Here is a 13651-nt window from a genome sequence, read left to right as displayed (position 1 = left end):
GTGAAGTTGTGTGTTGGATGGAAACAGGTGTGTGTGACTATGACATTCATCTCTTTCTGTCTGCCAAACTGGCCTCTTTTCAAAATGCAGTTCACCCTTGAACAACATGTCATATGTGTTATATACTGTCTTCCTACAATAAAGTAAGCTAGGGAAAAGAAAATGTTATCAAGAAAATTGTAATGAAGAGAAAATACACTTACAGTATTGTACTATCTTTATCGGAAAAAAAAAATCCACATGGAAGTGGACCCACACAGTTCAGAGCTGTGTTGTTCAAGGGCCAACTGCACATGCATTTTGATCAGTGCCTACCCCTGCCACATAGTAAGGACCCTGACCCTTCAGTTGTTTGGCTGTGGCACTAGGCCAGGTGGAAAGGCTGAAAAATTCAGGGGTGAACTGTTAGCAATCCCACCATGGGACACTATACTGTGTCTTCTGAGTATTTATCACTCCAGTTCTTATGTTTTCATCCCCATTTGTCTGAGACTTCTGCTGATCTCTCAGTTGGCTTTGAACTGGAGGAGGGAAAGAGGGTAGTATGGAACTCTACCAATCCCCAGGAGCTGTAATTATCTTGATGATGGGAAGCAGTTCCTGAACTCCCTGTTATTCAATCAAGAAATGAAAGATACTACAGCTTGCTGTCTGGTGGGTCAACTGCCTGTGTGATCAGTTACAATGTGGCTAACTTGAAACAGATTCTAATTCAAGTTAGGAGGCATTGGGAGTTGGGGACGATTCTGCTTTAAATGTGACACTGAGCATGTGGTAAAGAATCATCTCCCTATCAACCAAGTTATGTTCTAAAAATTGATTTGTAAACCCCTTTATACCCTGCAAGTGCTTTCCCGTAAGGACAATAAAAGCTGGAAGGATAGTGGATATGGGTGAAGTCTCTAGAGCTAGGCTGTGCGAGTTTGAAACCGGATCTGCCACTTAAAGGATTTCATCGAATCCAAGACTTCAAGGATTGTGAAGATGCATCATTATTTTACTACCAGTGACAAAAACACTTGCAGCTCAATGATGACTGCACAACAGTCCCGCGATCCCCCTGCATCCTGCACAGCAGCGCCCAACTGCTCTGACATGGCTTTTATCTGTTCAAAGAGATTTGACAAGGGTTCTTGCCTTCAGTTGCAACCCTTCATGTGTGACGGGTAATAGGTTTGCTTTGCATGTATCTCAACAGCAAAACACGAACACAGCCACATCTTTTTGTGGGTCTTCCTTTCTATGCAATTGATTGTTGCTATGTGAGAAAATAGGGAATCACAGTTTATTCTCCTGGTGATAAATATCTGCCTCACTGATGTCAAACTCACACTCCACGGCTCTGTTACAAGGCTGCGCTGATTCTGAAGAGTGAAATTTATAAGTGAGTTATGGAGAAAATAACCAAGCACGCATGGCTCAAACATTTATTCTATTTTCAAAACTGACCTATCTGCAACAAATCCACAGACGTGGAGTAACAAGGGGCCATATAAAGGAAGTGATGTGATGACAGTGTGAGCTGCTGTGTCCAGATTCACACAGGGGAAGACTGTAGCACCCCCGCATGACTGATGCCTGCAAGCTGATAGGGACTGGGACCCCCCCCCAGACCAGAGGACGCACATCCACTGCAGAGATCTTAAAATATGGGGGGGAAAAAGTGTATTTTCCAATCGATGAAACACACCATTAGTGTGGTGACCTGAAACAAATGACTTAACCTCACCAAGCTTCCATCTACTCATCTGTAAAGAGGGGTAACATTACCCATCTCTCAGGGTTGTCTTCCTTACACAGACATAGTTCTCATTAAATGGGTTATTATTTTAAATAATGATTAGGCTTTTAGATCGCCTTCAAAAAGTCCTTCCCAGCCAACAGCAGAGTTAAAATAATGGTAAAAGTCAGCCAGAGCCAGACTCCCTCTGAGCTCTGAGAAGGACAGCATGCTCAGAGTAAAGAAAGACACAGGGCTCCCTGAGTAAACTGGTGACCCTGAAGCAGAAGGGGGTGGGACCCAAAGCGCTGGGCTCTGTGGTTGTTGACAAGTTCTACTCAGTTTAACAAATACCTATTCACTCTTATTTTGTATATTTTAGGAGCCGGAAGCATGAAGAAGAATGAAAATAAGTTTTTCTGACCTTGAGGCTCTCAAGGACTCACTGGCCTGAATGTCAAAGAACAAGGGTGGAGACGATGAAGGAGGGTTCTGGGAAGGAAGCCGGGAGTTCAAAGGCAGAGGAAGAGGGAGTGGTGGTCAGAATTTGCCTGGGTTGTTCATAAGGCCAGTCACACAGGAAGGGAGCCTACAGTGATGCTTTTTAACTAGGGGTGGAAGAAATAAAATCCCAGAGCCACCAATACGCCAATCATTCGAAAGCGGGCAAAAGATCATTACATCACTCGGGTTTCTAGAGACAAATCTCCACTCGGCCATCGCTCTTACCAGACAACGAGCACAGGTCACAGAAAATGGCACGACTGTCAGGGCAGAAGAGAAGCAGCACGGGCAGGCAGGCGGAGGAAAACTCTACAGTTAGCATGGCTCTTCGGCATACAGTGAGTTAGGGTTTGCACTCGAGGCCGATACTAGGGTCAATTTTTAGGGTAGAAAAAACGGGATTGGTTCCCTTTCTATCTCTGCCCTTCGAGTACCCATCACCTTGGTGGGGACAAAATTAAATGGGTCATGTGAAAGCCGGAGCTGCTGTACAGTCGGAGAAACTTGTCTCGTAGGTTTGCAGTCAATTGCCAACAGCGGTCTCCAATATTTACTTGGCTTGCCTGGTGGGGAAACTCTGGTTGGCCTTCTCATGAGTGCTACTTCTATGAAATGGCTTTTAAAATTAAAAGGTCATTTGAAGCACCAAGTCTACCTGCAGGAGAGGTCAAGATGAACATCTTTCCTTATCCCCCAAGACTTCTGTGTCAGGATCGCCCATGGCGTGCCCTCCACGGAAACCAGCCTTAGACTTCTGGTCAACCCAGGGACCCCTGTGTTCACTGTGTCGCTCAGAGGATGTCAACTCCAGTTGGGGACTGAAACTAGCAACTCATTCATTCAAACCATCAGAAAGGTTCTGAAGGGCCAGGCTCTGTTCTGGACATGGAAGCTACAAACATTATACCCTGAGGGAGTCTCAGTTGGGCCAGAAACCAGACCCCCAAGTGGGCTTGTAGAGTGACTCATAGGACAGAGAGAGCAGGCTCTGAATTCATCCTTGGACGGTTCATGGAGGGGCAACCACGCCTTGAATGCTCAATGGAAGTGATCTGGGCAGAGTTTACAGCATATTCAAACATAAAGAGGTAGACAGGAGGGGTTCACATAGGAGGAACCGGGCCGGGCTCAGGGAGGGGGGACCACAGGGTGGCCCACAACAGAGGAGCAGAAGAAGAGAGGCAGGGCCATGATCAAGAGTACCACATAGCACGCTGAGTGTGCATTTCACTGGAAAGGTTAAGAGAAACCACCAAAAGATGTTAAGCAATGTTAACAGCACAACAGGAATTCCATTTTGGGAAGACTGCTTTTCCCATTTTCAGAGGTATGGGAAACAGGTAGATCCATTCTGACACTTCTGTGATGATGGCTCAGCGTATCATTTTTGCCTGAATAAATGAGAAAGATAAGAGACGGGAACGACTCTGGACAAACAGCAGTAAATCTCTTTTGTAGTCTCTGAGTTTTTTGTCCTAACCATCTTATGTATGTTGTGGAGTAGGTATATAAGAAGTTATAGTCAAAGAAAGGAAAGAGGGAAGGAAGGGAAAGAGGAAAGTGGGAACGAATACTAATTTAGCACTACATCTAAAAAGACACTTGTGCAAAATATTTATATGTCCTACTTTAATCTTACATTGTGTAAATCCGTCATCCTGGTACTTGGCAATGCAGTACTCAGGGGTGGTAACTATTAGAATAGCTGCTGAGTATCCCTATTATTTATAATAAATCTGCTTGCTATATATAACAACTTTTTAAAACCCCCATTTAATTGGACTACCCATGTAACTGGAAGTGTTGACTAATCACAACTACTGGTTGTTGAAAATTCTGCCATTGTATGTCGAATGCAGTTGACATTTATGGTCGTTCTTTGATGATTCAGGTTCTCAAAGTGGCTCAAGGTCATTATTAGGAACATCGGTCCCTGTAGGGTGGTACTCTGGATACAGAGATACTGGAGTGAACAGGTAACAACTCTGTTTAAGCCATGAAAAGTTTTTTCCTCATTTTTTTATAAGCTGACGAAGTCTGTGTGTGGGAGTGCAGGTACAAAGAACATCAACATTTTGGTTAACTGAGGATTCTAGATATTTTGGTTAACTGAGAAGATTAGTTAGTCGGGTTCTTCTACTAAGATTTTGCTATAAATGAATCCAAGGAAAAGAGTATCTCAAAGGATTAAAAAACAACCACCATCCAGTAAGAAAGTGACTATGAATTTGGTCTTCAGGGTGGCTCGGAGGAGGTCATCCAATATGTGCCTTTTACTTGTATCAAAGTAAAAATTACAATAATGATAACAACTAAAGTTTGTGTAACACTTAACAATTTACTTTATGCATATGCTATCTCATTTATCAAATGCCAGTTACTACCCAGGTATAGAAAGTTATAAGCAGAGAACCACTCTTTAATGTGAAGTGTTCTATAAACGGCCAGTCCATGACACCAAATAAGCTGGAAGCTCTCCATAGCACTGTTCCCTGTCCAGCAGAGCTCTGAATCAGGAAAACGACTTCACCATAAAATGGTATCCAAGACTGGGGGTCCCAGGGCCTGGGCTCAGATAAAATTATGATGCCAAGTGGGTATTTCTTTGAAGTAAGTGTGGGAGAAAATAGTAGACTTTGGAAGGAAATTATTCACTTGTTGAAAAAAAATTAATTTGTAAAGGCTTTACGGTATTATTTTACAGGTTACTAATTCTAGAGAACTAAACGAGATCCTGGAGCTCTGGAAGGTTTATTCACATGCATGCGTGCTCATGAGTGATTTACTCCCAGGGAGTAACAGTAATCCAAAATGACTGCAGAATGACCTTAACCACTATCATAATTGTAAAGTCTACAGTTCAGAGCCTGAAAACTCTCAATGATATCAATAAAAAAAAAAAACAGATTTCCCGAAATGAAAGGAAGCATAGAGTTGGCCATTTATGTAGAGACTGACTGACACCCTAAATACAAAGCCTGTGTGCGTGACCAGATGACTGTTTACACCACTGAATTCACCAGATTATGCATTCAGAAAGCAGTCCTTAGCATAGTTGTCAAAGAGAATGAATATACTATTTTTGCTATGGTCATCCCCAGCAAAGCTTGTTCTTAAACCCATGGTGTTTTCAGGAAGCAGCCAGTCTAGGACAGGGAGGGACTAAAGAGAAGAGTGAAGGGTGGGAGACCAGGGGAGCAAGAAGCAAGTAACTACTTGCCTTCTGAAAGTCAACATTCATTCACTGACCAAATAGCTAAGTGCCTACTACACGTGAGGTTCTCGCTCGCGCACGGGCCATTGTTTTTAATGAAAGGAAACAAGAAATAGAAAGTATACTCCATGTCCAAATCCCCAATTTTTCAATAACATTTTTAAAAATTTGAATTATCTAGGTATATTCCAGAGTTTCTCACCTGCCAATCAAGATCGAGAACCAAAAGTTCCAAACCACTTTACATGTAATAAAATGTAAAATTAGTGGGGAAGGAAACAATTTTCAAGCACACTTGGGACTGAACTAATCTTTGATCAGGTCGGTCTCTATAATATGTAGTTCAATGCTTTAAAAAATTTTTTTTTAAAGGCTAAATAAGCATATGTAAGAATATTAACAATGGTTGTCTCTGGGGAGGGGCTTCTGAGTGATTCTTTTCTTGCTCATTTCGCATGCTTCTGTTTTAAATAATGTGACATGTATTACTTAATCAGAGTGAGAAAGTATTCTCAAGTTAGAACTGGTGTGATATGTAAAAACCCAAAGCAGATAAAATGTGGCTGATTAGATTAAATGCAGGTAATTACTTAGCCACGAAATTGCCTTGCCCAATTAAATAAGCAGTCATTACTGTAACTGTATGCTTTACCATGGATTCTGCTAGATAAGCTCCAGCACAGCCTTCCATGTGTTGGAATAAAAGCCTGTATGCATTGCAGACAAACTGGATTTTACTACCATGTGGGTAGCTATGCCTACCAAGCTCTTATTTTTATTTCCATATTGTTTTGTGAGATAAAAGCTGAAAGAGCTGCTCTTGCCAATCTTTAAACCTTTTTATCTAAAAGTATTTTTCCTTTTATGAGAAATATAATAAAGTCAAGATTTCAAATTCCTGGCTCCATTCAACCGTAGCTGAAAATGAGGTAATTTTCTATGTCATTTTCTTCTAATGCCATGGTCCCCAGGCTAGACAACGGGGTCGAACCACAAACTGCACAATTTACATGTTACATCTGTAGTTCACTGCTGCTGCCGCACCCATGCTCTTCAGCACAGTCGTGCCCGTGTGTGTGTGTATATGGTGTACGTGGAGTATGTGTATGTTTGGGGCGGTCTGGTGGGATTCTCAGCAGGGAAAGTACTATAGTCATCCAGAGCATGCCATCCTCCCCGCTCTGGGGGCCTGCAACAAGCTTTCCTTCCTCACCCCTCGATATTCTTTGGGGCTCTGCAGGAAAGGGAGTATGCACCTCCTCACAGCTCCTGTCCCTGGCATGTGGGGGTACTTGGCACACAGGAGGGCCTCATAAATGTACTTGCTGAATGAATAAAACTGGAAAACCCTTATAGAATACCCTTAATAATTTTAGGGTGTCACACTATCATTTCTCTAACCTTGATACCTATCACATGACTTTCCAGAATAATTCTATTCCCATAAGGACCCAAACACATAAAATCTTGACACAGTAAGAAGGCGTGCGTGAACAACAATGGCAGGGTCTTCACTTCAATGCTACACACCAGGGTCTACTGAAGACACGTCCTGCTGTGTGAGTTTCAGCAGATGTATACAATCAGTAACATAGCTTTTCATGTTTCTAGTCTTAAATGTCTTATGCTTCACTTTAATTGATTATATCAAGTTGTCATCAGTCTGTCCCTAAACAGTATGTAATTACACAGTCATATCATCCACTTAAGGTTTAGTTCTCTTCTCATTTGGGGAGAAAAAGAATGAACATGGCTACTATAGATGTGCCTAGCCACATGTTTGAAGCAAGTCAACTGATTTTGCAAGAGAATATTTAACATCTAAGACCCTTGCTCCTTGTTATGTTCCAACGAGTCATATTTCTTTTCAAGATTTCATTTTATGACCAAGGAGGAAAGGGTGCAGGAGACACAATGGTTTCTTGGTTACAAAAACTGTCTTCTTCAGTAAAACGGTATTTCAAAGATTCCTATTTTACCCTATATAAGTGTTTTGTCCGATTTTGTTAGGTAAGCTCTCACTTGGAAATTTACAGTTTTGTGGTTTTTGTTTTTTTTTTTTTTCATTTTGCTAGAATATGCTTGAATGAAAGGGAATAGCTCAAAAGTGCCTTCACCTTTCAGAAAAGTCAACTAATTCTACACAAGTAAACAGCATGGGGGGATAGAACATCTCTCCCAACATCAGTTCCAAAACTTAAAATCAAATATTTCCATTAGCAAGGAGAGTCCGCACTTTGCTGTGCATTAAAGCACCACTTATTCTGGAATACCTCAGGCTAATCTGTGTTTCTGGAGCCGAATGATTTTTGTGGCTTTTCATCTAAGCAAAGAAAACAGTGATAATGGACATCTTCCAGCTGCATACCTCCGTGACATTCAATAGGTTTTATTTGGATTAAGAAATTCAATTGTTTTCAGAAGTTGGAGAGGAAAGTAAAATTGACATGTATACTTTCATGCCATTAAATTTTGAACTTGAGTCCTGCCCTACATTTACAGTTTAAAAAACAGCAAAAACAAACAACAGGCTCAAGTCTAGCCAGAGCCTACTTACCAGTAGGACATAGGGGTGATTTATGATTTGCAATTAGTGGAAATAAAAGTAACCAACAAACTGAGCAAAGACTGGAGGCCAAACATCGTAGTTTCTATGTCATCCTTACACAGAATTTTCATAAAGGCCTTGTGTACTTTTTAATCTTATTAATGTGACTTGCTAGTATAAGAATCTATAAATGATGTCTGAAACTACACTTATTAAAGTTTGTCACAAACACACTCCTAACCCCCAAAAATCTGTTGTTACCAAAATTGCTACCATAAATAAATAGTGTCCTATGTTTAATAAAATAAGATGCCTAGGTATCAGGAAAAAAATCATTAAGCCATTCTAAGAAGATTTTGACTCATAACTATTAAAATATATGATCAAGCTCATCTGTCGCTACAGAATTTTTAAATGTTTGTAAAACCTCCGACTATAGAGTAGGACACATTCATCAAGCCATTCTCTTGGGTTAAGATGGTTAATGCCTATTTTCAGTTAAAACTACTTCAATTGGGGAAAATCAGGAGGAAAAAGGGGGAAAAGAATACTCAATTGTTTCCCGGTGCTTTACATTATCCTAATGAATTACCACAAGCCTTTCTTAAATCCCAAGGATTTATACATTGAACAACCATTCCATCTGTTTATTTTTTTATGCTAGAGTCCAACACTCCCTGCAGGATCCAAGTTGATCTTTGAGCAACGTCAGCGTTAATAATTTTGCCATTGCAGACCCACTTTGAAATTGGATAATTTTTTGCAGGGTATCCATGCCATCCAATTAAAATTCGCAAACGCCTTTTTTCTCTTATATCCTCTTCGTCACACATGTATAGGCATGCACACACATGCACGGGGTCTGACTCCCCCCCCCCCCCCCCCCCGGCTGGGTTATAGTGCAGACTGCCCCCTTCCTTCCTCCCTTCCACCACAAAGTTCTCCCAGCACAACCGGGTCTGGATAAATCTCTTATCCCAAGAAGTTCAGGCCAACACAGACTCAAACTGGGAGATTTCGGGCTATACTCACAAGGATTTACTGGGGCTTTTATTACCAACTATTAGTTATTATCCCAGCTTGGACTAGCGGGCAGGCTAGGAAGTATAATTACAACACCCACCTCTGAAAGGAGGGAGAAAGCGTTCAGAATAAGCCGGTCCAAGCCGCACTTCTGAGGCTCACTTTTACAGTCCAAAATGCAAAAAAATTCTGTTTATGCCAAATTTTCAAGTAATTTCTCATTTGAAAGTCATTTTACCATCCTGCCATTTTTGTTCGCAGATATTACAACAGATTTTTTTAAGGGGACAATTTTCTGTTTCATCTCTCTCACCCTCTTTCTTCTGGTGTGTGTGGCAGCTGCTGTTTGATCTGCTCATCGGCTCTGATTTGTTTCATGTTTCAGCCAAAGATTAAAACTGCTCTGTAATTCTAAGCAGATGGGCCTAGGAGTGCAACCCTGTAATTATACCTTCTCTCTTTGGCCCTCAAACTGCAAGCCTTCCATCCTGACTTTTCAAAGTCTGGGATCACTGGGGCTCAGTGGACACACCTTGGCAATCAGGCAGGTGTGGCCCCACCAAGCACCTTAGCAGGGCCTGCAGTGCCAGAGCTGTCTGCCCTGAAGCGGGATGACAAAGAAAAGAGCCACTTACACAGCTCCGGGGCTCGTGCCTTCCTGGATCACGCAGGGTGGCGGGCGCAGGGGTGTGGGGAGGGGGTCACAGCCTGGTCTTCAGTGCTAGCTATAAAGCATCAATGCATTCAAGCTCCACCGAGAGCTGCGGGTCCTGCTTAGAAACTGACGGTCCTTGAGGGTGCTCATCTGACCTGCAGGGGTTTTGGAGGCTTGGAGGTGTGGAGACGCTCTGCTGAAATGTCAGGTGTCCACCATTAGGGAAAGTTCACTCAGGATTTCTGAATCAGCACAACATGTTCTGCCACCACCTGCAGCGAGGATCAACACCAATCTACCACAAAATCTGCCTTATTTTTCTCAGTGCAATTCCTGGAACTCTTTGAAGGAGCTGAGGTTCTCTAGCTAAGGGTTTACTGGAGACCCCGAGGAAATGTGGTCCATGAGGCGCAGAAACAAAAGCATCAAGCAAGAGTCTGAAGGAAACAGGGTGTCCAGTTCCGGAGAACCTTCGGAGACCGGTTTTCATGATTACACCTTGGGTGTTAAGAGTCCCCTGCTCCTTGCGACTGCACCCAGTCCACTTGGGGCGAGAGCCGCATCACCACACTTTCAGCAAACACTAGTCCTCTCCGAGGGCACAGAGAAACGCGCGCGGGCTGTTTCTCCCCTTAAATGACCACAGTTTCGCTTTACAGCCCCACAAAACCTTGCACCACATCAAGAGCCCCTCCCGCGGACACTCTTGACACTTTGGAGACCGGATCGCGGAGCCCGCGACTTCATGACAGTCTGTACTTTGAAACCCCAACAGGACAGAAAAGTTTTCCCTGTAACTTGATGCAATCCGTTCAGGAGTTAAAAGGTGTCTGTGTGTGAGCTCTGCACCCTTCCAGAAAGCAAGCTCCAGCCTCAAACCAGCTCCGGGCGCCGCCGGGGGACCCGCGAGCCCCCTCTCCCGGGGCCGGGCAGGGGGAGCAGCGGCTGCGCCCGGGCTCCCCGGCGCCCGCGCAGGAACTCACCGTGAAGCAGGAGGGCCGGGAACAGGTACGCGAGTAGGAGGCGGCACAGACCGGACATCTCCAGTCCTCCTCCCGGACCGCCCGAGCCGCCCGCCGTCCAGGGACGCCGCTCCCCGGGAACGGCCGCGGCGCCGCGCGCGCTCTGTCCCCCCGCCTCCAGCCCGGAGGACACGACGAGGCGGCGGCGTGGCGACACCGGCGGCCGGCCCAGGCCCCGCGCGTCAGGCGGCCGCGGCGCGCCCCATGCCCGGAGGGCGCGGTGCGGGGGCTGCGGGGCGCGCGCTCGCTGGGCGCCGTCGGGCCCCGCGCGCCCGGCCCGGCCCTGTCCGCGCTCCCGGCCTCCCGGCACCCGGGCCCTCTGCGTCCCTCCCCGGCCAGCGCCGCCGCCGCGCGCGCCGCTCCGAGCTGCAGTGGCCGCCACCGCCGCCGCAGCTGCAGCGTCTCTTCATATTTCCCGAGCGCCGCCGTTGGGGCGGCCGGGCCGCGGGCCGGGGGAGGAGCCGGGGGAGGAGTCGGGGCGGTGACGCCGCGTCACCGCCTCCCGGGCCGCAGCCGGGGGCCGGGGGCGCGGAGACTTGAAAGGGCGCGTGGGGCACCGCCTCTCCCGCCTCCCTCTCCAGCCTCCTCCCCTGTCCTCCTTTCCAGCCCCTTCTCCTCCTCCTGCCTCCTCCCTCTCCCTCCGCGCCTCCCCCCCCCCCGCCCAGTTCTTAACCTTCTCCCTCCCGCCAGCATCCCCCTCTCCCAGCCCGGGGATCTATGCCTCTTTCCCTCCTCCCCCTCGGCCGCCGCGCCCCCGCCGGCCAGGAAAGAGGTGCCCTTCGCCCTCCCGGCCTCCACCCCGGGGAACTCTGGACCCTTTCTCTTGCCTCCGCAGGGGTGGGGGCACCACTTGTGAAAGGTGTTCCAAAAAGGTGGGGGGCGCTGCAGGGCTGGGGGATTCGTGGAGGGGGTCTGAGAAAAGTCCGCTTGCAAGGATTGGAGTGTGTGGGTGTGTAGGCACGCGCGCGTGTCCGGGCGCAGGAGAGAAAAAGAGACTAGGAGAGACAGGAGATTAGTGCAAAGAGGAGTTGAGTTCTGGAAAATTGCTCACGGTGGGGACGGGGCAGTGCCGGCTCCCTCAGGGGTGCAGTGCGCGCCGACAATCTTACCCCCGTGAGCAAGGAGCCCTGTCACAGGCCCCAACCTGTGAAGGGAATGGTGTAGGCAACAGGAGCTCTTGCTCTTCTTCCCCTTCCAGGAGGCAAATGACTTGCTGAAACACGGGAGAAATCTCCGAGAAACACTCGCTGTCAGTCCCCAAGAAAGTGCACCGAGGCCCCTTCTCTGGTTCTCCGCTCTCCCAGCCCAAATCTTGATTTTTATCTGTGTTCTGTGGGCCTTTGGGTATGGTCAATTTGACAGTGGCTTTTAAGACACAAGGCGGGAATGGCTTCAACTCTCTCAATTCCCCAGGGAGCGGGTACAAGCTGTTTCGGTCCATGGCAGCTCCCCTGGTAGGCTGATGTGCCAGGGCCCTCGCGTTTCTCTGGAGGCCTCTCCTCTGCAGAGCTCCTCCATGGGCCTTTCACCAGCTCCCAGAAGGTTTCTCCAGGCTCTTAGGCTAAATGTCACCCCCTCCTCACACTGGGATAAGGAGCAGCCACGGGACCAGATGGAATCAAGAGAACATTTCTTGACTCTGCTAGTGTTTTTCATAAATAAAACACTTAAAAAGAATGCCTAATTTCCCAAGAGAGCTCTCTGCCCCTTTGAACAATGTAACAATTCAACTCTTTATGCTCTAGACTTTCAAAATTAGTGGGACCTTAGCAGGGGCATAAAATTTAGAAAATAGGTAAGAATACACTTGACAGTTTCTACTTTTCCAGTTTTTTTTTTCTTTTTTTTTTTTTCCTGAGAAAGCCATGGGTCTTTTGATGGGATGGTGCTGATACTGTTTGACGTGCTTCAATTTTTATCACCATCATTATCATCTTTCCATCTTTAATGAGAGGGATCATAACATGTACCACCTGCCTGGCTCACAAGGATGTTGTGAGGATTCTGAGCCAATGTTTGCAAATCTCAGAGATGAAAGACTCCCGCTGTGGGAGAGAAGGGAAGGTTGAGCAGGAGCATTCTTTCGTGCTGGGCTTGCTTTGCAGCATCTCTCTGGGCCCACTTTGTTCCCAGTCTCTGGCTTGTCCCAGTTAGGAGGTTTGGGTAGCAGATTATGACTTGTTGGATTTGAATGCTGCCCAAAGGTCAATCGTGTTTAAAGCAGGAACTTGGTTTCCTCACGAATGTTGGGCAGTTGGAAATGATGTAAACAGCCTACTTGGCTGCTTCAAGCAGAACATTAGCCTTGTCACCAAGAACACATACTAGGCAGTGTTTAGCTTTTCTATGCCTTCTAGTCATTTGATGTTTTAGGCTATCAGCGAATATTTGAAACAAACAAACAACAGGAGGGAACATTAGGGATGGTGTGCTTATGAGTAAGCAACTGGGTTGATAGTAATTGAAAAATGTCAAGGTCATTCATCACATGTTAGCAGAAAAATTAGGTAATATATCTAGTTAAATAATTATTTGATTCTGTGTTTTAAGAAAAAGAAGAAGAAACCAGCAGGCCAGCCAATAATTTGCTGTCATCTGGACAGTCAAGTTGATTCAATTTTTGTTTTTCCAACTGGTTTTACTGGTGTGGTGTAAACATAGCCAGAATGATGTCATCAGCTTAAAATGTGTTTTGCCAGTGTATTTTCTACATGTAGCGTCTTGGATTTAAAGACTTGACCCTCGACCCTCCGCATAATATCCAGCCAGAGTCGCTGCTCGCAGAAATTCCCCATCGCATCCTGCCTTGTCCTAGCTGTAGGGTTCACTCTCTGTATTCATTTTTACTTTTGCCCTGAGTGTGCTCGCTTCTGGAAGGGAATAATGAAAACAACAGTAGGAATTTGTCTTAGAGTGATTACATAGTACGTGGCTATCTGCTTAGAGTAATAGAATTGGGATGAGG

At 45.8% G+C, this 13651-nt stretch overlaps 1 protein-coding gene across 1 annotated transcript in view; it reads right to left on the bottom strand.

Moving 5' to 3' along the window:
• The window catches only part of APCDD1 (APC down-regulated 1), a 31699-nt gene extending 20828 nt beyond the window's left edge, over window positions 1-10871 (bottom strand). The window contains exon 1 of the mRNA XM_028123926.2: window positions 10648-10871. Within this exon, the coding sequence (XP_027979727.1) occupies window positions 10648-10705 (58 nt within the window). The 5' untranslated portion in view covers window positions 10706-10871. The remainder of the gene's footprint in view (window positions 1-10647) is intronic.
• Between the last annotated feature and the right edge of the window lie 2780 nt (window positions 10872-13651).

The sequence above is a fragment of the Eumetopias jubatus genome, unplaced genomic scaffold, assembly GCF_037043125.1.
Source record: "Eumetopias jubatus isolate StellerSeaLion01/CBP00866 unplaced genomic scaffold, mEumJub1_p1.0 scaffold_16, whole genome shotgun sequence".
NCBI lineage: Eukaryota > Metazoa > Chordata > Mammalia > Carnivora > Otariidae > Eumetopias > Eumetopias jubatus.
This window is presented reverse-complemented; position numbering and strand designations above follow the sequence as displayed.